The 25,683-nt window shown below is 40.8% G+C and overlaps 2 protein-coding genes across 3 annotated transcripts in view; both read left to right on the top strand.

Moving 5' to 3' along the window:
- Positions 1 to 1,258: 1,258 nt before the first annotated feature.
- On the top strand, positions 1,259 to 7,527 carry fkbp8 (FKBP prolyl isomerase 8). Of its 2 annotated transcripts, none has more exons than XM_080002134.1 (9): positions 1,259 to 1,336; positions 2,477 to 2,732; positions 2,916 to 3,085; positions 3,635 to 3,723; positions 3,969 to 4,189; positions 4,265 to 4,437; positions 4,582 to 4,659; positions 6,144 to 6,284; positions 6,463 to 7,527. In XM_080002134.1, the coding sequence occupies exons 2-9, from the start codon at positions 2,477 to 2,479 to the stop codon at positions 6,547 to 6,549; spliced, it is 1,215 nt and encodes a 404-aa protein (XP_079858260.1). In that variant the 5' UTR covers positions 1,259 to 1,336; the 3' UTR covers positions 6,550 to 7,527. The 2 variants fall into 2 exon arrangements, with proteins under 2 accessions (XP_079858260.1, XP_079858261.1); XM_080002135.1 differs by lacking the exon at positions 1,259 to 1,336 and adding an exon at positions 1,384 to 1,438.
- A 1,654-nt stretch (positions 7,528 to 9,181) lies between these two features.
- ell (elongation factor RNA polymerase II) overlaps positions 9,182 to 25,683 on the top strand; it is a gene marked incomplete at its 5' end in the record, with an annotated part of 66,424 nt that continues 49,922 nt past the window's right edge. Inside the window, one exon of the mRNA XM_080024529.1 lies at positions 9,182 to 9,316. Within this exon, the coding sequence (XP_079880655.1) occupies positions 9,182 to 9,316 (135 nt within the window). The remainder of the gene's footprint in view (positions 9,317 to 25,683) is intronic.

Raw genomic sequence — 25,683 nt, forward strand, 5'->3', positions numbered from 1 at the left:
AAGGGCGTATATGTGATTCTCCTGTACCATTCATGGTCCTTTCCGACGACACGGCAGTATTCAATATGAAGCAGTCTGTCTCTTGGGTTTGCTTTGTATTTCATGGTAGGATAGTTCAGAATCTTGTCTTAGGGACTTAGGTGTCTTGTGTAGGTAATAAAGATGTCCTTTGTATGTTTCTTTATATTGTAAAGTTTCTTTAGACTGAATGAAAAAAACGGATAATTTGCTTATCAAACAAGAAACAATGCATCAATAATAAATGTCATTTGATTTTTTCCTGTTGTGTCAAGCTCTTCCTTATTAACGCTTCACTTATGGGGATGGTAGCTCAGGCGGTAGAGCTGGTGGTCTAGTGATCTAAAAGGTTGCTGGTTCGATCCCAGGCTCCTCCTGCTAGCACGCTGTAGTGTCCTTGAGCAAGACACTTAACCCCTAATTGCTCCTGATGGCTGCATCCGTCAGTGATTGAACAATTGTAAGTCGCTTTGGATAAAAGCGTCTGCTAAATGTAATGTAATGTAATATCCAAACAGAGAGAGGTATACCTAATACACAATGTGTCAGCCTGTTCATCTATATGGAAACAGAAACGATCACCCCAGCTACATACATAGCAAAGCATATCTTTGTTGCAAAGCTGCAGTCTGGCTTTGGGAACATACATTTTGTAAGAAACACAATAAATGTATGGCACCGGTACAAAGCAGAGTGTTTTACGAAAGGCCAAAATACCAAAATCAATCAGTCATTTCACCTGTTCTATAATGTTCAGTGGTGGAAAGTAATGAGGAACAAGTACATACTTAACTGTACTTAAGTACGTTTTTCAAGGAAACTTTTGACTTTTGACTTTCACAACATTACAAAGCAAGCACTTATCAAGCAAATATCTATATGTTTTACTACATTTCCTACACAGTAACTTCACTTATCAAAAGTAATGAGGATACAGATCAGGCCAAAACGTCTTTTCCAGTAGCACTTTACTAAGTATAATGGGCTTCGTTATGTCAGGACACTGGATATGACAACTACTTCTAATACTTCAAGAACATTAAGCAAGTACTTATTTACATAATCCTCAGGCCTAGTCCCGCCCCCAAAATGTAATGACGTCATGTGATGCTTGTGATGACGTGGCTCACGTCGTGCTGCTGTTTAACCAATGGCGTAGCTCGACCGACGGAGTGGGCGCGGCTCCTGCTAACCAACCAATAGGGACACGGGAACCGCCAGGTCACCCGGAAGTGTGCGCCGTTTTCGGAAGCGATAGGCGGTTGTTGACCTCAGACTGTCACTCCGGGACCAGAGCCTCGTTCGGCTCCACTTCACGGTCAGGATTTCTTATTTGGAAATCGAACGTTTCGGTTTTCATACATGATCGCATCCTCGCAAGACCGGTGAATGTAACTGCAAGTAGTTAACAGGCGTTCAGGTTGGCTTGCTAGCTCTAGTGCTACACATCCTGGTTAGCATTGGCATTAGCATGATTGCAATGATTAATTAGGGAGGAAGTTCTGGAAGATTCAGCTTGTTGCTTGTTAAGAACATTATTATGAATGTTTGGTTTTAAACTGTGACCAAGGCGAATAAACATATGAGCATTGATATAACTATTGATTACTACCATCTGGCGATGTTTAATACATCTGGCTGATTTAGGTTCAAGATTTCCAGAAAACAATATATACGACAAAAGAAAAACGTAGTATAGAATATAAGCAAAAAACATCCATAATAAGTGTGTGTGTGTGTGTGTGTGTGTGTGTGTGTGTGTGTGTGTGTGTGTATATATATGTATATGTATATGTGTATATGTGTATGTATATGTTTGAAACAGTATGTACAGGAGATAGGAATAGTAACAACACAAATAATATTAATAATAATGTACAGTGAGCAAAGTATTAGCAGTGGTGTAGATGAAAATACACATGGTTAATATGGTGATTAATATGTTGCAGATTAATGTCATGGTAGTCTGTATTTTTCAGTATTGAATATGTACAGATGTCTGTGGGAATTTATTGCTTCAGAATCCGTTTATTTATACATTTTTCATGTACGAGGAATTTCTCATTATGAGTTGGAGCAGCTTTGTACATTCAGGCACAGACTTGTAGGATAATAAAATATTTCTTAAAAAGAAACCCCAACTAAAAACTAAATATAAAAAATATACATTATAAATTGAAGGGCTATGGCAGCATGATTGCTTGTACTAGATTGAAAGTATAACTATAGTGGTGAATAAACTCTACAGATGGATATATATATATATATATATATATATATATATATATATATATATATATAAGAATACGAACACGGATAGCAATGGATAGGGATAGATCTCCACAGATTTAATCTGTTTTGGTTACTTACTGACATGACCACTTATTAGCACTGAGTCTGAAACAATGATGCCAATAACTTATTATTAGTTTGTGTTTGTATACGCTCATGTTTACAGATGACTGAAAACAAAGACACTGTTGGGGATGTTTGGGAAGGCACTTTTGTGTCAGCCAAGAAGTCTGGGCGAACCTCACTGCTGGAAAGCGGGGAGGACTTTGAGATGTTAGATGAGGAGGACATTGACGATGACCCACCTCCGCTGGAGGACGCCGGCGGTGGGAAGAAGGGCAAGACGGACGATTCCAGAAAAACAGAGGAAGACAAAGAAATGGACACTTCAGCTCCAGTGGAAGAATGGCTTGATGTGTTGGGTACGTATGGCACAAGTAGCTCGCCCAGGGTCTTAAGCACAAGGCTCTTGCATTGTCAACAGTAAGGCAGGATAAATCTCTTAAAGATTCAGCGTTGAAGTGGCTGTGTTGTCCTTGGAGTAATAGTGGCAGGTTTGTGACTCTCACTGCTTCCACGATATGTACATCAATGTCTATCTGCAGGTAATGACATGCTGAAAAAGAAAATCTTGGAAGCTGGACAAGGACGAGACAGTCGACCACAGAAAGGACAGAACGTAAAAATTAATCTAAAGACCTCCCTGAACAACGGAGCTGTTGTAGAGGAGCATACCGAGCTCTCCTTCACTCTTGGAGATGGTGATGTCATCCAGGTAATGAAATACAAACAGTACTTGGCATGAGGAGTGTCAGACACATGTTCCTTTCAGATACATTAAATAGAACACGCAATCGCCACCCCATTTAGCTCCTCTTTGTAGGATAACGGTGACATTTCCAGCAAAAATCCCTTTCTGTTGCTTTGAGAAGTCTGAAGAAGAAGTTTTCGCTGAAGTTTGTGATTGCTATTTTGTTTCCATTGATCCAGTAGGTTTGTTTTAAAGTTAAAGAATGTGTGTGACATTTTGTTGATTCAGTTTAGTTGAATTTTTTTTTAAAGATTTCTCATATTTGAAAGTAGACATTTTCAGGAACTACAGATTATTTATTGAAGCAGATAGCCCTGGACTAGACATTTAAAAAGTGAAAAATATTAAATAAATTCAGCATCAATTTATAATAAAAAAAGAATAAGCTATTTCCATACATACAGGGAAACATGGTCAGGTCAGTCAGATTCCTGACTGTTCAACAGGCTCCTGCTGTACTGTGTACTCTTTGTGGTGTCTTTATTATGTACTGCAGTGTTTGTTGTTTTTCAGGTTCTGGATCTCACAGTGCAGCTTATGGAAATGGGCGAAAAGGCCCTCATTCAGGCTGATGCCAAATATGCATACGGTCTCCATGGGAGGTAGGCAATTTATTTCAATTAAACTGCTATTTCTCTTCACTTTTAACTTCATTGGACTGACACTAAAAACCACAGCAGCAGGAGAGCGATTCTTTAGATCTTGTACAAAACATTGAATTTGTTTATTCCTACTCAAACATCCTTCAGCCAGACTCTAAAGACGCAATGAAGCAAATTTCCATTTTTTCCCAAAAAGACTGAGTTGTTCTGGATTCCTGAACTTGACGTACTTCACCTCTTGCCAGTGATGACCCTCTGGTTCCACCGAATGCTGAGGTGCTGCTGGAGGTGGAGCTGCTGGAGGTGTCCGACACCCCGGACCTGGAGCTCCTGCCCCCTGAACAGAGGATTTCCTTGGCCAAGCAGAAGAGAGAGAGGGGCAACATCCATTACCAGCACGGGGATTATGCCTTCGCCGTGAACTCGTACGGCATTGCCATGCAGATCATTGAGTGCAGCTCTAAAGGTGAGCTGTTCGGATCAATGTTAACCCCCCCCCCATCTGTTGGTGTTGTTCACGGTGTTACTTCGCCTTTTGCAGTGGACATCTCTCCTGAGGAGGAGGAGCTGCTGATTGATGTGAAGGTGAAGTGTTTAAACAATATGGCCGCCTCACAGCTTAAGCTGGACCACTATGATGCAGCGCTCAAGTCTTGCGTCTCGGCCTTAACCTACCAGCCGGAAAATATCAAAGCACTCTTTCGCATGGGCAAGGTACTTTTCACTTGGGCTACTATCAATTTTGTTTGTTTGCTTGTTTGTTTGTTTGTTTGTTTGTTTGTTTGTTTGTTTTGCCAGCCTTTTCCTGGGTCTGTCTATTTAGATGTGCCATAATATGATATCATCTTCTGTTTCTAGGTGTTGGCCTTACAGGGGGAATATGCAGAAGCTATTAGAATACTGAGGAAGGCTCTGAAGTTGGAACCAAGCAACAAGGTACTTTTTTGATACTTCAATGTCGCGCTCTGTTTAAAGGATTATTTTGAGAATTAATGTATGAATGCCTCAATACCTGGCAACCTCAAGCCCTCAGACAGGAAAGCAAATGTTCCAATTTGTTGAGCTTTGCAAACACCGTGGGTAAACAAGAGAAGGAAAAATATGTTCTAGTTCTGATGTTACCAGTAGATGGCGCCAGAGTGCAACTCATCAGACAGACGGTCTGCAGTGAAACCCTGACTCATCATTTCGGTTGATCTGTTTTCAAGTTGTTGCTGTAAATAGGTTTGTCGTTGTGCCTCGTCCCCCGGCCACATTCAGTGTCTCTCTGCTCCTCCTGCTGCTCCTGTGTAGATTGAAAGTACATAATACATAGTGTTCTTTGGCATCACAAAGCCATTTGACAGAGCTCAGCGCGTGGGTTTCTTGGACCAGCTGCTTGGAGCAGCTTGGTGCCTGTCTCCACATTCCCCCATTCAATCCTACAACAATCTGTCAAATAGTTTTTAAACAATTGATAATTGTAATGTAGTTCTTGTTGTTGGAAGTTAAATTTATGATCTTATTAACCTGGGATTTACATAACCATGTGTGCTGTCCGTTGTGTAGACTGTAGACTCTGGAAACGTTTCTACCTTGTGCATGGTTCTACAGATATATTTTCAGGCTAGAGAGAGGTTATTTGTTTTGATGTTTAAATAATATTGTCCCTGTCTATTGCTGTTGTGACCTTTTGGTCCTGCAGTTCGGCAGCGCCAGTGTTATGCAATTCTCATCCTAACCATATTGGCAAATCGATGCCTTGGTGAGGCACCGCTGGAATGCCAAGGGTGCACTGCTGCAGCCCCACACTGCACACATTGCTTCTTAGTTCCATCAACAGACCGTCAAAGGGAAACCCTGAGAAGTAGAGCTTCAAATTCAACAAAAATGTACAGTCAAAGATATGAAATCATGTAAGAGCCGAGCTGAAAATTGCATTAGTGATTTGAGATGGCACGTTAAATTTTTCCTTGACAAGAAATTTGTTCTTCACTCACTGGCCCTAGGAGTACAATGAGAACTGAGATGCAAAAAGTAAAATTCCACTGTTTCCTACGGCTTTTTGTCTGAAATGAAAATGCATGCACCAGGTTACTGCGTCTTCTAAGAATGCCTCTTTTCATTCACATTTGAGTTGAGACAGATACAAAATATAGACATTGGTGGTGTTTTTTGTAAGAATTGATTTTGTTGCAAAACGCAGGCGGTCACAACCCAAAACCTGTGAAAGGCTCTGGACCTCCAACATGCTCCAGATATGAACCTGAATCAGGGCTGTGTTTGTTGTAGTGTTGCTGTTACGTGGCCCGTACCCTTTCACGCCCATGTATGATTTATAGAGCATCGCTCCAACGTTCTGAGTGCTATTGTCTCCCACTGGACGGACCGCGGCTCCCAGACCCTCGCTCGCATTGTCTTTGTTTTCTCCTTGGGTGAAGACGATCCACGCGGAGCTCTCTAAGCTGGTGAAGAAGTACAGCGATCAGAAGGGAGCAGAGCAGGCCATGTACAAGAAGATGCTGGGAAACCCTGCCAGCGCCAGAAGCATTTCACTGAAACAACAGGGCAAGTCCTCCTGGGTGAGAGGGCTGCTGTTATGTTGGTGTAAAGTTTGTATTTCTTATGTTGTGAAATAGAGGAGTCAAAGTTCATATTTTAATTGAAACTAGTGGAATCTGGGTTTCATTGAGCTCTTGACATAATTTGTATGTGTTCCGTTCCTGACTTATATCTTCTTTACTGTTTTTGTTCCTCCAGGGTCTCAGCTGGAAGTGGCTTTTCGGCGCCACTGCTGTGGCTATTGGTGGCGTAGCGCTATCCGTCGTCATAGCTGCCAGAAATTGAATGGAACACTTTGATTGGCAACCCATGCCTTTTTGAACTTTGTTAGAAGGGGACGAAAATGTTAACGTTCTTGTCACACTGTGACTGTGCTAGTTTTTCTCTGCTGTGACTGAGAACTTCTTGTGAAAAATAGGCCATCAACATTTATCATGATGGGGGGGGGGGTTGAATGTGACATAAAAATGTAGGACTATCCACATGCATCTCACTGCAAGACACTAATTGCTTTGGTTTGCTTTTCCTGGCTGCAAATTTTTTTCTCGTCCTTGGTAGTGATGGTATTAAATGAGTCTTGAACGAATAATTCAATAGCCATAATACCACAGAATGATTATCTAAAGTACACATTAGCTTCCTTTCCAAAAACGGTGATTTTAAAAGCAATAGAGGATAAAGGACATGTTATATTATGACTAACATACAATTTATGACAAACATATTATGTTTGTGCAGAATAAGAAATTAGATTGGGTAATCAAGGTCCATTTCATTGTAGCTTTATTTATCTAGATACTGTACGATATGCTGTATGAAAGTCTTGGCTTAGTGAAAACACTGGCATAAAGCGTCTCGCCTTAAATGAAGAGAGGTGTGTTTGAGCTTCAAACGTGGGGCATAGAAATGGCTGTGCATTTTACACATCTGGCCATAAGAAACACGATTTATCACTTTTCCAAATAAAATTATACCTCATATTTTGTTGAAGACCAAATGTTCCTATGTACTATGTTAGGGTTTTAAAAAAGATGCTGTTCCCTGGGTTATTTGAAGATAATTATTTTTTCGTCTGAACAATTTCCTCTGTGATTGATACACTTGTGTAGCCTATTTATTTTTATTTTGCTTACTCTTGCTTTTTTTTTTTTTCACAACGGCACTGAATACCTGCTTTGTTCGACATAGATGGTACGTAAATAAAGGATGTGGACCTTTTCGTTAGTGACACAAATGGTAACAAAGGTCACTTAAGTTTTTGACATTCCCTGCATTTATTGTGTATTTATGCAATAAAGGGTTGTCCTTTGTGAGATATATATATATATATATATATATATATATATATATATATATATATATATATATATATATATATAAAAATTTTCTTCTTTTGAAAATGTTTTATTTTTTACACACACACTCACACACTTTCCCTTTGTTTCTCTTCAGCTGAGCTTCATGCACCACTTGACTATCTGCCGTGATTAAAATTTGCATATAACCCACAGGTTTGGTTTTCAGTTCATCCCATTGTCCTTCATAGTCCAGTTGCGTGAATCACTGGACTGTCTGCTGTAAATGGAGACTGGCTTTACAGTGACATTTTTACAGGGTTGTAAACGGTTCTGAGACAAGGAGCCGAGATAATAAGCCAGTGATTACACTCCAGGCTCCCAACATCAATATTTATTCATTTTGGAGATATAGGCCTCCTTAATTGAGGCGAATCTTGTGTTCCTGTCAGCTCTATCTGCCTGGGTTGTGTGTGAGACGTGTCGGTGACTAATTTTTAACACCCCCCACCATCTGGACATTCCCAACTTACTGTTGTTTTCTCATCCACTGACGTCACCCTCCCTGACGCAGTCAATGACTTCAGGTTTCCTTCTTCCTACGCACGTCTGCTTCCCAACGCCCGCGATGGAAAAGTGAAATTAGGCAGGTCTCAAATTAACATTTGCGATTGTCTGTTTCGTGGATTATCATTGTTTGCACAATAAGAATAGCGTAGTTTTAAACAGACAAATCCCAAAACGGGTACGTAAAAGTTTAGAACATTTTGCAAACATTTTTATATCTACATTTGCTTTAATGGCACGTGGCTTATTGACCGATTTGTTTTTGGGTTTTTTTAATAAAGTTTAAATAACGTAATTTAATAAAGTAAAACTAACACAAATAATAGCTTATACCAATGCTATAACTAAGGGATTTATAACATAAGAGTGTACATAATATGGAGTTCATATTTTTAGATGAACACAGTCAAGTCAATGTCGTGTTTAATAAAGAAAAACAATTAGAACTTGATCGCAAGATAAATCTGATACATTTACATTTTACCAATGTACGTTTGACAAATACGACTGAGAATAGTTTTCTTCCTGCCACATTTGAGGTCAAAACGTAAACTTAATTTTTTATTTTTTATTTTTTATTCAATCCACCCTTACTCCCCTCAATCTCGAGGATCCCGATCCCTTTCTTATGAATAAAAATCGAGTAATAAAACCCTCCAACTCTCCTGACGCTGTTCCCCTACAAAGTTCCGCTGCAAGTAGGGCGTCCGCTAAATTGCGTAACGCACACTACCGTTACTACGTTATAACTACGCTATCGATTTGATTTCATCCAATGATTTGGGGATTTATTCTGATTGTAATTTATTATCGACGTGTTTCACTGGGGTGCAATCGTACGGCTTCGAGTTGACACATACCCCCTGGGCCTTTTTTTGTTTGTTTGTTTTAATTTGAATTCGGTTCGTGTATGTTTTTGGGGTCAAACGTTCCGTCCAGCGACACTGAGCGTTGAATATTCATCGAGGAGCGCGCGGGGTTTCGGCGTTCACGAGACGCTGGGGGGGGGGTGCGTGCGTGCGTGCGTGCGTGCGCGTGGCGGACACGGCGGCAAGATGGCGGCGCTGAAGGAGGAACGGAGCTACGCTCTGTCCTGCGGGAGAGTCAGCAGCGGCAGCAACGTCTCCGTCTTCCACGTCAAGCTCACCGACAGCGCGCTGCGGGCGTTCGAAGGCTACCGGGGCGGCAAGGTAAACCGGCACTTCCACTCCAAAAAAAAAAAGACACTTAAAAAAAAAAAAAAAAAAAAAAAAAAAAAAAGCCCGGACTCTGTGCCGCCGTGACCCGGGCGGAGCGGGGGAAGCGGGGGGTGGGTGGGGGGACGTCCACTCCCGGCTCCCGGCTCCCGGCTCCCGGCTCCCGGCTACCAGCGCCCCCGTTCCGGCGAGGTGAGCGCGCACGGCGGGCTCCGGAGCGTCAGGAGGCTCGCTGCCCAGGAGGGTCGCATAACCGGGCTAGCTAATCTGGTTTAGCACCCACCACTCCGCTAGCCAAGCCCGAGCCAGCCGAGCTACACCCAGACTCAAAACTCCACATCCAGCTGAAATGTAGCGGAATGGACGGAAACGGAAAATTAATCGAAAGTGTCTTATTTTTTAGCAAGACAATTCCTGCAAAGATTAAAGGAAGGACTTTCACTCCGCGCTACTGGGGTGTGATCACCAGTTTGCCCAACTATCCTCTAACTACAGTAATATTAAATCAGCTTAGTTTGTGCTTTAAATTAACCCCTTGGCTTCTGCCAGGGCAATGAGTGCTTGTAGTATCTACGTACATCGGCTCACTTTGGCTCAAATCAATCAGCGTCGAGTGATGAATATCATTGGTTCTTATGCTTCCCTTCGTGTACAGTTTGAAGTTACTTTAAGGCATCGCCATTGTGTGGACATACCATAATTGACTAGGAAACGACAGCCTCGTCCAACCAAACAGACTGGCTAGCTGTGGCTGTCTGAATCGTTGACCAGCTGATTCGGGTTGAGCGAACGTTTCATACCAAGCTTGCCAAGCTGTGTGTATTTTATATTAGTGAGTTTATGCAAGTGAGTTTCACTTGAAGTAAGTTGTTAAAAAGTTATAGGTTAGACTTATTAACTATGTCCTTACTTAACCTTATTTATAACCTTTTTTTATTTTTAATCTTTGCATTTTTCTGGCGAAAAGTATCTGGTTTGGGTCTCGTTAGAACCGGAACATTTCAGACATCTTGTTGTTCGAGATTGATCAATTGATTTTCATTTGGGGCAAAAATTGGTTTAAAAAAAAAAAAAAAAAAAAAAAGGAAGAAGATTCATTTCATTGTATTCCCCTCCAGCCACTTGCGAGTACGACATCTAGACAGACAACTTGAGCTGGGGCCGCGTTTAAAGGAAACTCGGAAAACTGTAACTCGTGCTGCGTTTTACAAAACCCCGTAAACTATAATCATTCAAAGAAGTTGTTTTTGCACCACAGGAAGTTCTAGGAACCATTGGAGGAACCAACCTTTACTTTTGTGTCTGCACTGCGTCTTCCAGGAATGATCGTAATTCTTAAAACAGCGTTCTTAGGGAATATTTAAACAGAACGCCAGAAGAGCCACATGCAGTGATGTAAGTGCATGTTGATTGGTTCAGACATAAGTCCACGGTGTTGGTAACTTTTGTAACTTGTGCTGCGTTTCACAGAACCCAGAAAATTGTAATATGTGCCTAAAATAATTAAACTGGGCCTGTGTATTGCAGCCTGCAGAATGTAATATATAATTATCATTCATCATGTACAGAAATACCCTCTATATTCATATTGATATGTATACCCAGGGAAGAACCTTACTGCCACTTAGCCCACTCATAACCTTTTTGTATGTATTGTATTTAACATTGTCTTTATAATTGTATTTCTACTTGTCTGTCTGCACTACAATACACCAACTATTGCCAAGATAAGACATTCCTTGTATATGAAAATGTACTTTGCCCAATACACAGATTTTTTTTTAATTTTCTTTAGGCTTGTCAATTGTTCTCTGTGACATTACTGTTAGATTTTTATTTGTAGTCTTAATGGGGAGGGATTCGAGGCGTTTTGGAAACTCTTAATGAACACCATGTATCACTTGGAAAACTACCTTGTTTACTACTTACTACTTACTAATTACTTGTCTGACTCCTTGTCCTCACAAACACCACTGAATTCAGAATATGTTCATTCAGCCAAGTGTATTTTTATATACAAGAAAGGAAGGAAGTAACTTGTCTTAGTCACAGTTGGTGGATTGTATAGACACTTGACGTATAAAAGATTAACAGTATGAAAAAAGCAAAACAACATATTCAAAATGTGTTCTATAAATGAAAAGGCTGTGGAAGTGTAGTTGCTGGTATTGACTCTGGGTATAAATATAGAAGGGCTATTCTGTACAGGATAAACAAATATGTATACAATATTTACAAGATTTACCTTGTATAATTCACTGCAGTAATGGTACACCTGTTCAGTGATTGAATAAAGTAATGATAATTAGCACATGGCCGTTTTTATGGCTTTGCTCTATGACCGGTTCTTCTCCTTGTGTAGCTTGCTAGTCTGATGGCCATCTAACATTTCACCTTCTATAAATATTTGACTGGGGAAAACCTGGCAGACCAAGAGGACAGGCTGTTATCTCCAACTTCAGTGGCTGTGTAAAGTTTGAGTACAGCTGACGAGACAATTAAGTCATTGTGATGGGAACATTTGGTATACTACTAGTTGTTGTTGTTTTTTCTTCTTCAGTGTTCACTCAGTAAGTCAAACACAATGAAGAAGTAGCAAACCTATCCAGACACTGCTCAATCTGTCAGACATTGGTCGTTGTGAAGTAGTCGTAAATGTCCAGCTCACCAATCAATCTCAAGGTGTTTTCAACAGAGATGTTGCTTTATTTGGAGTAAAGACAGCATATCTTATATTGGCACCTTGTTGGAATCAGCATTGCTTGGGTATTCTCACTCTTCTGAGCTGTGGGAAGTATGCACTGGTTGAAATGAAAAGCATTTGGCCAATGTTGGCTGAATGACATATGGTGTTTTTCTAAATTGTCAGTAAAAAAATGGGCTCTTCATGAAGGAGCTTTCAGCCTAAGGGTTTTTGTACCCTTGCTACAATTCTATAATTGTCACAATAGTGCTGCTCCTTTTGCTTGATTGGCCTGCCCCAAATTTGGAACCAATCGCAAAGAATGCAGTCTATTGCCCCAAATGATGGATAGTGGGACTGATTTTCCTACAGCTACCCTATCTGTTTTTCTTTTGATCTATCTATCTGTCTATCTGTCTGTCTGTCTGTCGGTACTTTAAAAAGTACATGTATGATTGCCTTAACCCTTTTGGGAAGTTTTGGCCTCTTGTAATATATTCTCTAGCCTTTTTTGCTTTTGCCTTGCCAGTGGAAAAGCTAGTTATGTCTTTTATGTTTAAGACATGCACCTCTTTGCCATCTACTGCCTGCACAGACTTGCCTGGCTAAACCCTTGCACAAATTCATCTTCATAATAACACTTCTGGGCTAATATGTACTTTCTCTTGGCACAAACAATTTTTTGTTGTAGTTCAAGACAAAAACTTATCTCAACATTGACTTATCTATCCACTATAACTGTCCATGCAGTCTAACTGTAGAGAGAGGTTTTAACTGGTGGAGATCAGTGAAGATGTATGAGGAAGGGGGCATGGGCTGGTGGAGAGGGGGCAGCATAGTTCAAACATTAGAAATAAAGGCAGCCTAGTTTGTGGAAAAATATTGAGTGAGAAAGTTGTTCAACATGTTTTATGATCCAGTTTACCATCTTGGACTTGGATGAACAAAATTCTTAGGTCTGCCAGACAGTTGTTTTCACTGCCCCAAAGGTCTCAGCTTTCCAAGCCAGAATGGAGTAGACAGCTATGTAGAAGATGGCAAGACTTGCAGAGCTGGCAACAACAATAGAGCCAGGAAGCAGGCAAAGCTAAACTCTATGCAGCTTTGGCTATGTCAAAAGTAAAATGAATCATGGAGAGATCAATAACACATGGTATCAAATGCATTTATTTTCAATTTTTTTCATTTTAAAAATGAAGTGCCCTTTGTATGTTTACAGATTAGCAATTTTATAGTCTGTAGACAAATAAGCGGGAGGGGGATGATAAGTGATATCACAATAATTATTCAGCCCATGGTAATAAATATACACATTTTAATTATATAAATTTGACCAGTGAATACGTGTTTGTCCAGAGGAGAAATGGGTGGAGCCACAGAGAGAAAAGGTGATGCTTTTGGTCCTAAACGTGCATCGTTGAAATGGATAACCTATTGTGATATGTATATTTTTCATATCAGACAACCCGCTGAATTTCTCAATAGTAGGACAAATTTCGGATTCTGATCTGAATCAGGAAATCTACCAGGTGGGCTATATCAGTATATCATGCGCATCAATTCTTCATTGGACCTTTTTCAAAGAGTATTTTTACAAAACCAGTCCTTTACAGGTAGTCAGAGCTCGGTTTACTTACCGTTTGTTCCTTGCATGAGTCAGTTCCTCTGTTTGCACATCAGAGAGGAAGTATAGAGCAAACTGGAGCGTGATCTGGGGGTATTGGCAGCCAAAAGATTTTCCTTTTTCTTTCACTGGCTTCAACAGAAGCTGGGAAATGAGTGAGGTCAGATGAGCGTCACTAAGCTTGAGGAAATGGACAGGGTCAAGAAGAGTACACGATAAAGTGTTGGGAGTCCGTTCTTTTTACTTCTTTAATTAAGACATTTTTCGTTGTACCTGTTCTATAAAATTCGGCAGTGTTGGGCCAAAAAAAAAAATGGATATCAATGTGCATATTTCTAACTCAATACCTACATTAACTTGGTCTTACATTAATGTGGTTGTCAATCCTGTGATGTAGTGGTGAGAGATGTGAAGAGTGACTTGTTTGGTGCCCTAGCCTTACACGTTCAACAGCTTTGGTCCATGGCATTCTCTGTTATAGAGTTAGGTAATGGCTGGCCAATTACTGGACTGCCAGCTGGGGTTGTCAGTAGTTATTTTTCTTTTCATAAACAATCTCAAGGCATTTCATCAAAGTAGTAGGATCTATCATGGCATCAGAGCAAAGCTTGGTCCAGTATTCAGTTAAGTCATCATTATTGCAAGGACTCTTATCTGACTCATAATAGTATTTTTCTATTTATTCAATCTTTATTTATAAAGGGAAGGTTGACTAAGCTCTTTTAGAGCATTGACCCGTTTTCACATTTGTTTCCTGCACGCAAAACAGACATACCGTCGATAAAAAGTAATAGTACAATGTGGTGAAAAACAAAGCAAGTTCAGCAGTAACAGTGACCAACAGCATTACATTTCCTGCTCTTGACAATGTATAAAGTTGGTTTTCTGAAGTTCCTTCTGTAGGCCATTCCAGATAGAAGGTGCAGAGAGCTATAAAAAGTTTTCTGCCCATATTAGTACCAGTGGATGGAACCATCAATAATAAGAGTTATGCACCAAAATGAAAATGATCCTTCAATTGTGCACAAGGCATGATTTATGCTTTTCATTTAAATGCAATCACAAAGCTATGAAACCCCATGATGAAAACCCATTTGTTGTTAAACAGTCAGTACTCATTGTGCACAATATCCATCCATATCATCTTTTGGCGCAAAGATGTAGCAGAGTATTTTTCTCAGTAAAAAGAAATCACCAGCATTATTAGGCAGATTAATACAGGAAGTAGCAGTCATTTAACAACCTGGAGCCATAAAGAAATTTCTGGGTCCAGACCTTTAAATCTGCCCACTCGACCAAGTTGGCTGATTCTTATGGTCTGGCATCGTGTAGGGCTGCACGATTAATCAAATTCAAAGTGACATCGCAATGTAATGGAATGTTTTTTTATTTATTTTTTTCCCAAATCGCAAAGGCTGAGATTAATAAATATAAAATGGGGGGACGATCGGGGCACGATTTGCACACCTATCTCCCTCTCTGACGATACCGAAGATGCGCGTGCCAGCGATGGGATGCCCGCTCGCCGTGCCAGAACTGTTTTGTTATTTTATTTTACGTCTCTTTATGGAACGAAACAAGAGTATGTAACGAAACCTTATTTTTCAAATGTTAATTCTCATGTTCTAACGATAATGCTTGAAGTGCTTGAACAATAACTGAAGTTAAATTAATCAGTCAATATTCTATTGTGATTGAAGGTTTTTCTTTTTAGAATTCAAGTTGAATAAATGTTGTTCATCAGTTATTCATCTCATTCATCAATTTATCTTATTTCATCATAATACTTAGACCTTGCCTACAGGAAAGAGCAGTTTATATTTTGTATCCAATGTTGTGTTGGTCATATTATAGGATGATTTATTGTTTGTGTTTAGTGAATAATACAGAAGATTAGGAACTTAAAAAAATCACATACTAACTGGCAATCGAAATGTCTCAAAAAAACCCCCCCCACAATTCGATTATTTTCCCAAGTCGTTCATGACATGAAACAGCAATTTCTCTTTTAAAAAAAATTATCTGTCCCTTTAGCACCGTGGGGGGACTAACGCTTAGCCAATCAGTGCCACGGGCGGGACTAATGCTGTTGCAGAAGTAATAGCGGCCAACAAGATAGATGCTGATGGCGAGGCTGTTCTAAATCATACTAATTACTTACTTTTTAATTTTTACCTTGTACCTCTTACATACCTTACGCAAGTTCAAACCAGTTGTGGTTGTAACTGACTGTTTTTCTGTAACATTTTGCTGCCACATGATTAGGCCTGCTGCAATATTTATTTTATCGAGTTATCGTACGATATATGGACATGACCTCAATCATTTTTCAGATTTTTCTTTCTCTAATTGCCCATTGTGTTTACATGCATGTTTGTTGACATAACAATATCACCAACATTTAAGCCATTGATGCCAGAATATACAGCAGACTTGGACGCAGTGCCTAAGCGGTTTTCCACAGCACTGGCGAGCGACGCCGCTACTCAAAGTATCAACGTGACAAAACCGAGACGAGACAGAATCCTCCGAAATTGTAATCTCCTACTTATCTTTTGGAGTTTTCACAGTAAGCTTGGGCAGATTTACGATTAAATCGTCAACCAGCGATCAACTCCATCGATCACTCCATCATGACATTGATGACAGAATATTTTATTTATTTGTTTTATCTGTCAGGAAAAATCCGAGCATTGAAACGGTGCAAGTGCAGTTTACCGTGTCTGAAATTGGAGCGGAAAGGGAGAGAGGGGCGGAGGCTCTCCACTCAGAGCTGTGGATGCAAATCCTGTGATTATAATACAGCAATATATAATATCTCAGAGAGAGATTTGAATATTTAATTTCCTTAGTTTCTTACTTGTATGAAAAATGAAAAATGCAAACCTAACCCAGGGAATTTAAGTGAAGTTTGCTGTAGTTTTTTTTTTTTTTTTTGTTTCTCCTCCAGACAGCGGTGCATGCAGGATCCTGTGCCTGTCTTTTTACTTTAGATCTACTATTTTATTTTGTTTCCTACATGTATGAAACTATTTTTAAACATAACTGAGGTAAGGGACTGTCCTGCTCTGTACTGTTACAAAAAAACATGTCTCCTCATTGTTTCAGTTGCTATGGGACTTAATTTAGTAAAACTGGATGTTTATGTGTAAATACTTTACCTGTAAATAATGAATCCTGCATTTTTGGAACGGGGTCTATTTGCCCCCACCCCTTATAAAAATCGTAGATCGCTGCCCCCCAGCAATCATTTTGCACGATCGCCCAAGCCAATTTCACTGTGTCAACGATCATAGTCCCTGGCTGGGTATTCTTCTCAACACTAGAATCGACGGAGGATACTCTGCCACTGTTACTCCTACACATAATGCGTTCAAGACATGTGGGAATCTACGATCAAAACATTTTGCTGCTTTCTGCTGCTCGTAACATCAGTCTGTTTTTTAGTTTTTTTTTAATATCCATAATTTCTGTACTTGTATTTGAACTTTATATAAAAATATACTTGGAAATGTCTTTGAGTCAAAGTGCCAGCTAAATGACGTAATGTAGCCGATAGTGGTGTAACAGAGCGTAGTTGATCCGTTATCCGTACGGCTCACCTCCCACAGTTCGGCGCGCATGTGAACCTCAGATCAATTGCAATTTGGGGGTGGGGTGAAATTGGTGCCATTTTCCATATTACAAGTCAGTGTCCCATCAAAATGATTTTGAAGCTCTTATTTTAAGGTAAAGAAGTTACATCATTTTGCTTTAAGTCGATTTTTTTCTTTTTTTCTCTGAAGGTGAAATTTAATAATTTTGCTATTTGACTATTTGTGTAAGCTAAACTGAGTGCCAACAAATTTCTGTTACGTCATGTCATTTGTTTTGTCACATTGCGCTGTCAACCCCCCACACATTTAAACTCCTATAGGAATGGAAAGTAATGGAGACTCGGGCGGATTTTGTTGCTTGATGTTGGTCAGCCTGTGCTGGTCCCACGGCTATTTAAGGAATGCTGACTCCCCGGTTTCAACAGATCGAATGGGGCACTGCAAGAGATGACCATAACCACCATGGCCAAATATGACTCCAAATGTCATGGTGTTCCTCTCTGCTGTAGGGTTGCTTTCACACTGCACTGGGTCATTCTGGTGTTACTGCAAAACAGAGGGTTTCACTTGCATGTTAAAAATCAACAAATGTTGACCAAACTGCTGTACAGTGAAGTCAAGTCAAATTAATATAAAATAAATGCCTGAAAAATATCAATTGAAAACACAAGGAAGGATGACATTACGCCTGCCACGATCGTGAAATTGTACTTGCACTTCCACCTTATAAAGAAGAGCTATTTGTTGACATTGAATGTGGAACATTAAAGTTTGAGTATAAAGTTAATTTTCCTTAGCACATCTGATAGAAAGGCACCCAATTCACATATGTTGCAACATTTCTCAGCTTTCTTTTTACAATCAGGCAATTATGTAATAAGTATCACAGCTGTAGACAACATACACATGACAGTAAGATAATGCAGATGTTATGCTTACTAACAGGCCAAGGAGTAAAGATCGACTGAAAGGGAGATCAAAGTGTCAATAGTAGGGGAAGCCCTTGTACAAAAGGTGAACTATTCCACAGCCTCAGACGAGCAATGGAGAAGGTGCAATCGGCCATAATCTTTAACTGAGGCCCGTGGAAGACACAAGCATCTATGGAGATCACATGTCTGTGAGATTTGTTCTTGGAGCCTGTGGTTTTTGACTACTGTTTATTGGTTAGGTATGGCCTCTTCGGAGGAAAAACAATCGCATCCCAAGAGGAGTAATTTTATATATGATTTTGGCAGCAGAGACAACTCTGCAACAGTGAGCTTCAATAGCAGGCCTTCATTTTGTTTGCCAGTAGGTCAGATGGTGGTAATTTAAGATTTTGTAGAGCTGGTGTTACTTGTGGATCAATCAAGAAATCCATTTTTGTTTTTCACATTTATCCAAAGTCTTTTTTTACATAGAATTTTAAAATAAGTGTTACAATATGCTACAATAGCGTGCTGTGACGTGTGATTTTGGTATACAGTAGATTATGGTATACAAGGTGTATAAGTGTTATTTGGGCCAAATGAAGGGCCCCTGTTTGCTTCCATTGACCCCGGGGGATGTGTATGAAAATGTATTAATTAATATTTATCAATTGAGAACATCCTGCATAGATAGCAAATAAAGATGAACAAATATCCCAACTATTCACCTTACCCATCCTATTACCAAGGTGAAATGGCAAGCAAAAGGATGCCATTTTGTAGACCTTCTGATAAAGAAAAAGTGTCTCTCAAAATAATGACGATGTATTGATTTCAGGGCTCGACAGTAACGGTTTCCCTCGGCAACCAGATTGAGTCAATTGGCAACCATTTTGTGGCCTCTTGTCACCCCCTTTGGCAACTCCTTTTTCTGTCCCAAATATAGTGAGACAGAATAACCTGCACCCCAAAATAAATTTGTTGCATTCGTGATATTTAAATATTGCTGTTGCAGTCGGAACCAGAATGCTGCACTTGCGTTGGTGCGTTTTCTCACGTGCGCAATTGCTTATGCGCAGGTGCGCACAGGCACCTGTTTTAGACAATGGCGACAATTGCAAAGAACTTAAGATGTTTAACTTAAGATGCTGCATAGTATCTTAATTGCTCAAAACATAAGGTGACTAAAAATGGCCACCATATGTTAAATTTTGGCACCCAAAAGCTGATGCCTGGTTGCCAGCCTGGCAACCACTTTTAAAAGTTAGTGTTGAGCCTTGGATTTATTACCCTTAGGATATGGTTATGAGAATATATGTAAAGTAAACAAGATCTCCTATGAACCAAATAGTGTCTTTTGAACAATTGTTATCATTAATTTCTCTTAACTTTTCTTTTGTCCTTTAAGGTGGTTTAAATGTAGCCCATATAGTCTATATTTTAGCCCTATGTAGCCCATATATATAAAATGTTGGCCATTGATTTCCTCATTAAATATCCAGGCTATAGCTTGTGGCCTTTTCTGTGGTGATTGTGTGTCTATGAGCTTGTCATCAAGCCATGGGCAGGAGCCACACTCTGGCCCTAAGGTTAGGTGGCTCTGTGGAACATTCTGGGCTCAGGTCCCAGAGAATTGTGACATGTCAGCAGCCCATTCAAATGAACAGGCTGAGTGTTGCACTATAGCTTGCTTGGGGGAGGGGGAGAGCATGGGCAGGGGAGCTAAATTCGGTGCACTGTTCTACAGTGTAATGGTAGAGGGGAGAACGTGGCACCATGAAAGGACTGGTGTGGTTGGATAGGCTATGACACTTTCAGAGTCTGCTTGTCAATGTGTCTTCCCTTGTGAAAGTTTTGAATCAAATGAAAAGATGGTTTGCTCCTAAAAATACCACTTTATTGTTGAATTCAAAGTAAGTTCCGAGGGGTTCAACTTGGTCACTAGTCCTTTCAAAGTTGACTCATACATGGAAACCAGGGATTTCACGATCACCTGCCCATGTAAAGTAGGTCATTGATGATCCATATTTCTAAGAACTAGGAGGATCTCATTGTAGCGTTGTTTTAAAAAAATATTGTGGACAGTTTTACCGTTCCTTATAAAGTCAGGCAAAACCGGATTATGTGTGCATTTGGTGTGCCTTTGCGACCGCACACTGTGTGTGTCTGTGTGTGCGCGCACAGGTACTCCTCACTTAACGACCGAGTTCCGTTCCTAGGACCAGGTCGTTAAGTAAATCCGTTAATTAGCGAGGACCCGTGTTATTTCACGGTAAGGGGGCGTAGTGATTGCAACAAGTGTAGTGAATACTGACAGACTGCGGCAACGAGACTGAGAACGATTGCTCTTGTTAATAAATTGACGTCGGTAGTCTTTTTGGACACGTGTGTGGGAGAGATGAGTTACATTGGGAGAAGGATGCTTAGGATGGAGCTGCCAGGCAAGAGGAAGAGAGGAAGGCCAAAGAGAAGGTTTATGGATGTTGTGAGGGAGGACATGCAGGCGGGTGGTGTAAGGGAGGAAGATGTGCAGAACAGAAGGTATTGGAGGCAGATGATCCGCTGTGGCGACCCCTAACGGGAGCAGCCGAAAAAAGAAGTCGTCTATGGATCACATGGATCCGCCGCACTCACCCACAAGAGGAATAAAATGTGCATTTGGGGTGGTTCCGACATGCCGTTGTCCAAGTTTGATCCAGTCCATTAATGTGGAATAATTTAGTAAAAAAAAAATGTTTTTCTTGTCACCGCAGCGTGCGCAGGTCACATGATGGCATTGCGGTCTAGTGATTGATCAACTATCGGGACTCACCAAGATGGTAGCACATGCAGATGGGACTGATATCAGACTTTATGGTTGTCATGAATCTGACGAACCCACAGACAATCTGAATAAGATTTGTATTCGGGGCAGTTCCAACATGGCATCTTTGGAGTTTCATCCAGATTGGTTCAGTATTATGAAAGAAGATTGCGATCAACAATGACTACCTCACCGAGATAGCGCCACACAGAGACGTATAACTCATTGCGATGTGTTTTTTTTTTGTTCGTTTGTTTTTTTCCTTTCAAAAAACCTGCAGTTGTTATGTAACTGACCTTCTTGTTTGGATGTTATTGATATAAAAACCTAAGAAGACTGAATTCAAGTGAATTAAGTCCTATTTTGATTCAAACATATGTACATTTGAGTTTATTTATTTCTAGGTTTATAAAAAACATTATTGTGAAGGCAGTTTTCTGTTGATTCACAGTCGCAAAAAATAATTCTGTTCCCCAAAATAAATGAATAATCCTGATCACAATAATGACTGAAATAATTGTGATTATCATTTTAGCCATTATCATGCAGCCCTTATTCAGAATGATAACCGCCATGAGTTGCGACGTAGGAAATCCACCCACAGCCGCAAACAATGCCCAATGATAGAATTACACTGTAACCAGGCCGGAATGAATGGCCTTCTGCAGTCCCAAAGCACACCTCACAGAAAGCCAAAGCACACTTGTCCATTGAACTTTAACAAAGGTTTGACAACCCTGGATGCCATTTATTGCTGCCTGCAGCTATTTTTTATAATTATAGTTTGTAAAGTCCAATTTAAAAAGACCTATTTTTTTTTTTTTCCAGGGGACAGTGCCCTAATATTTAAATCTTCTCTGGTAACTGTTAAAATTCAAAGTTAGCATCCATAGTCCTACTTCAGAGTTGGACATAAAAGTTGGTCAGGACTCTTCCTACAGTCACTTTCAGCGAGTTGTAGCATTTTGCTGAGTGAATTACATCAGTTTCATGACAGTCTGGGCCGCAAAATCGAAATATTGTACTTTGTTCATAGTTGTTTTATCATGTTTATCGTCTGCATTTTGAGGGCAATGTGACTGTTTTTTCCCCCTTATTTTCTGTAAATTACTTTGAAATTGCTCAGGATCTTACATTGTGTAATTGGTGTAATTTCTTTACAGACAAGCACATACATCTGAGGAGGAGAGATGTCGGCAATGCTTGACAACAATCAATTTATTAAGAGATTGATAGAGATGGAATAATTTCTAGGACCAACTTTGTCTGTGCAAAGCTACAACCATTTGGCTGTGTGCTGAAGAGCACAGGTGTCCTTGTAGTATAATAATAATAAGTAATAAATACGATTCATATTAAAGCCACCATCTACTGGGTACTCCCAATGGCTTAGGACAGCTGCTAATCTAGCCTAAATCCTGCTGGAGATAGGAGTAGGGTCCTATGTTGAGACAGCTGCTAAAATGCTTTTACTTTGGCGTCTGAAGGTAGGATCAAATTTGCGTCACAGATTTTGGGAGTTGAGACTGATTTCAAATTTAGATGCTTGAGACGGACCCAGGTTTCCTGACCAAATTAATAATTAATTAGTATTTGCTCTCTTTCTTCTCTGCAAAGCTTGCTTGTTTGTCTGCATCTTCTCCTATTTATGGGTCTTTTGGTGGCTAAATAGTCAGATCCTGGATGCGCAGCCTGGGCATGTAAAAGCAATATTGGGGGGGTGGCAGTAACCATACGAGCGTGTCTCTTGGCACACTTTTCTATACGGTGTTGCGTGTGCACAGGTTCACCATACATTTCATGCTCTGTGAGGCGGTAGAATGCTTGAGGGTACGACAGGAAGCGAGCTCTTCCATTGAGGAAGGGTTGATCTGGCATGTCTTCATTTGGTCCTTGAACTGCTTCTTCTGCTGACCAGCAGTGCGCTGGCCAAGGTGTAGCTGTCTGTAGAGCACACTGTGTGGGAGTCTGTTGTTTGGCATGTGAATAACTTGCCCAACCGCAGTTCAAAGGAACTGCATCGTTCATGAACGACATGGTGACGAGAAGTTTGTAACGAAGAGGGACACGGCCATCGCAGGGGTTATTTTCCGACTGGACAGCTTGATTGATTCCACTCTTTACAAAAACATTTCTACGTAGATTTATCTTGTTTTTCTATTGAAAAGGCTCCGCAGCTGTGCGCAGTTGAAAAATAAATAGACCTCTTGCACAAAAATAGGGAAATGCTGCGCGGCTCTACATGAACCCTATGCGGCTGACGTGGCCAGTGTAGCTTCATCAGTGGATTAAATAGGATGCAGCACTGACGGCATGCTGCTCCGTGCCCGTACACTGCACCAGCACCTCTGGTGGACTTCTACTGTGATACCGAAATACCGCGATCAACATGTGTGTTCTGAGCCATAAGGGGTGTACCGAATAGTTGGATACCAACTGCAGTCGCTGTCATGCAATGATACCACCTAAACCTTATTTTGAGCCAGGAAAACTTCTGTCTAGGATGTAGAGATTTAGCGTCCTCAAACAGAGACAACCCCCCCCCCCCCCCTATACAGAGTTGTATTTTATTTTATTTTTTTACTGCTTGCAAAATTTCTTTAAAGGTTGGTTGCGGGTGTAGATCTTGCAAAGTAGCTTTTCAGGGAGCTCCGCCAGGACAGTTGGGTCCACTGGGTGGGCTGGTTGAGCAGGGCATTTAAGTGTCCTTGATGAGGGTTGTACTGTCAGTAGACCTAACAGTAGCCAGCGAGCAGTTTCTGGGGCCATATAATTGGTCTCAACTGCATTATAGAAACCATGTATATCATTCCCCTCTGCTAGAGCAGTGGTTCTCAAGCTTTTTTTTGTAGTAGTAAGATTTTTTTAGCTGAGTATGCTCTTTATTGGCATTGGGAGAAAAAAATAAGAAAATTAACATTAATTATGGTGTGTGTGTGTTGTGTTTTTATTTAAAAAATGTATACAACAATATTGTGGTGGATGGGCCTAGCCTCATCTCTACAATAAACTGGTTATCAATCCCCTGTCGTCCGTGCCGGAGCCCCACATTGGGCTCCACTGTGGTAGTTTTGCCACCACACGCCTACCAAGTGGCGTGTTCAGGGACCTCTGGCACAGAGACACAGACAACGGGGGGTTGATAACACCAGTTTATTGTCGAGATGAGGCGAGGGGGAATTAGCCAAGAGCAGATGAAACATGTCTTGACACAAGGCTCCCATCCTGAACTACTGTGTGGGCGGGGTTTTTAAACCTGATGCTCGTTAGCCCAACCAACGAGCATCGGGTGTGGCTACTCAAGCCAACCCATCCACCACAAATATATCAACTGCTCTTTCCTGTAGGCCAGGCCTAAGTGTTGTGAGATTAATTGATGCATGAATTTATATGAATAACATCATTATTTAACTATTGAATTGTAAAAAGAAAAACCTGTAACCACAGTATAATATTGACTGGTTTATTTAACTTCAAGCCTTGTGTTTGAATTAACATTTGAAAAATATGCAACGTTTCTGCAGAAATGTAATTTGTTTTTATACCAATGTTATGCGCATACGTCGTAGACCACATGCACACATACATGTCCACATTCACGCAGCGCTGCTCCTAAACACACTACTAAAAAAAACCCCAAAGGTAAAATTTACGCAGTGTTCTGGGAGATCGGCTCTGTCGGACTCCACAGGTGTTCCGGGCCCTGCCGGCAGCACACGCCCCCACACAGTGCAATGTAGCCCGGACGGGAGCACTGGGTCTCACCGGGGGCAGCGTGGAGGTTCGCTTAAAACAATCGCTATAGGCACTGGGTTAAGAGAGTCATGGAGAAAGTGTCCTCATTAAGCACTTATTATGTTTTTGGGTTCAGAAGCCAATATATGGGACTGCAGTGTCAGAGGGTGGTGCTGATCATTTGATCAGCTGGTCAATGTCGACGAGCTTGTCAGCTAGAGTGCATCTGAAGTTATTTCAAGTATCGTCGTTGGAGAGTCTGGTGCAGTGGAATGGTTTGGTTTGGTCCACATTGGTGTCTAAGAGGCCTGACATGCACACAGACTTGTCAGAATCATCCAGGGGTCTGTCCATCAGTCTGCTCCTCGCCTAACTCCTAAGGAGCACGATTTTAAGATCAGTCGGCCCCACGATGGGGTAATCAATCAGGTGCCAGATGGTAAGCTCATGTTCAGCACACAGGCTAAGAAGTCTCATGCCATTGGAGCTGACTTGTCCAATGCCCTGGGTGCCAGGGCATTGGACAAGTCAGTCAGTCGACTGTATTCTCCCTTATTCGTGCATTGAAGTCACCATGCAAAATGACCTTGGTGCTCCTTGGGATGCGGGTGAGTATCTCATCAAGTGCCTGGTAGATGTGATCCTTCTCTTCACCTTTTGATGGTAGAGTTGGTGCATAGGCACTTATCAGGGTCACTTATTGGCATTTTGCAATGGGTATGCGGAGAGTCATAAGCCATTTGCTAATGCCCCCTGGTTTTTCTGTGAGTTTGGATAGGAAAGTTTTCTCAATTGCAAGACCAACTCCATTAAGGTGTTGTCCTCTCAGGGGGTATTTTTTCCAAATGTGTAGCCCTCTCCTATTTCATTGAACGAGCCCTCCTCAAGGAGCCTGGTTTCGCTGAGTGCCGCCACATCTACACTGTAGTGCTTCAGCTTACTGGCAATAAGCACTGTTCTGCGTTGAGGTCCATCTGTACCATGGCAGACGTCCAGGAGTGTTATGTTC

The sequence above is a fragment of the Zeus faber genome, assembly GCF_960531495.2.
Source record: "Zeus faber genome assembly, chromosome: 1".
NCBI lineage: Eukaryota > Metazoa > Chordata > Actinopteri > Zeiformes > Zeidae > Zeus > Zeus faber.

Excerpts from the sequence above, each read along its gene's own strand:
- fkbp8 (XM_080002134.1), top strand. The coding sequence starts at position 2,477 with ATGACTGAAAACAAAGACACTGTTGGGGATGTTTGGGAAGGCACTTTT. Across the intron at positions 2,733-2,915 it reads AGAATGGCTTGATGTGTTGG|GTAATGACATGCTGAAAAAG; the intron begins GTACGTATGGCA and ends GTCTATCTGCAG. Across the intron at positions 3,086-3,634 it reads GAGATGGTGATGTCATCCAG|GTTCTGGATCTCACAGTGCA; the intron begins GTAATGAAATAC and ends GTTGTTTTTCAG.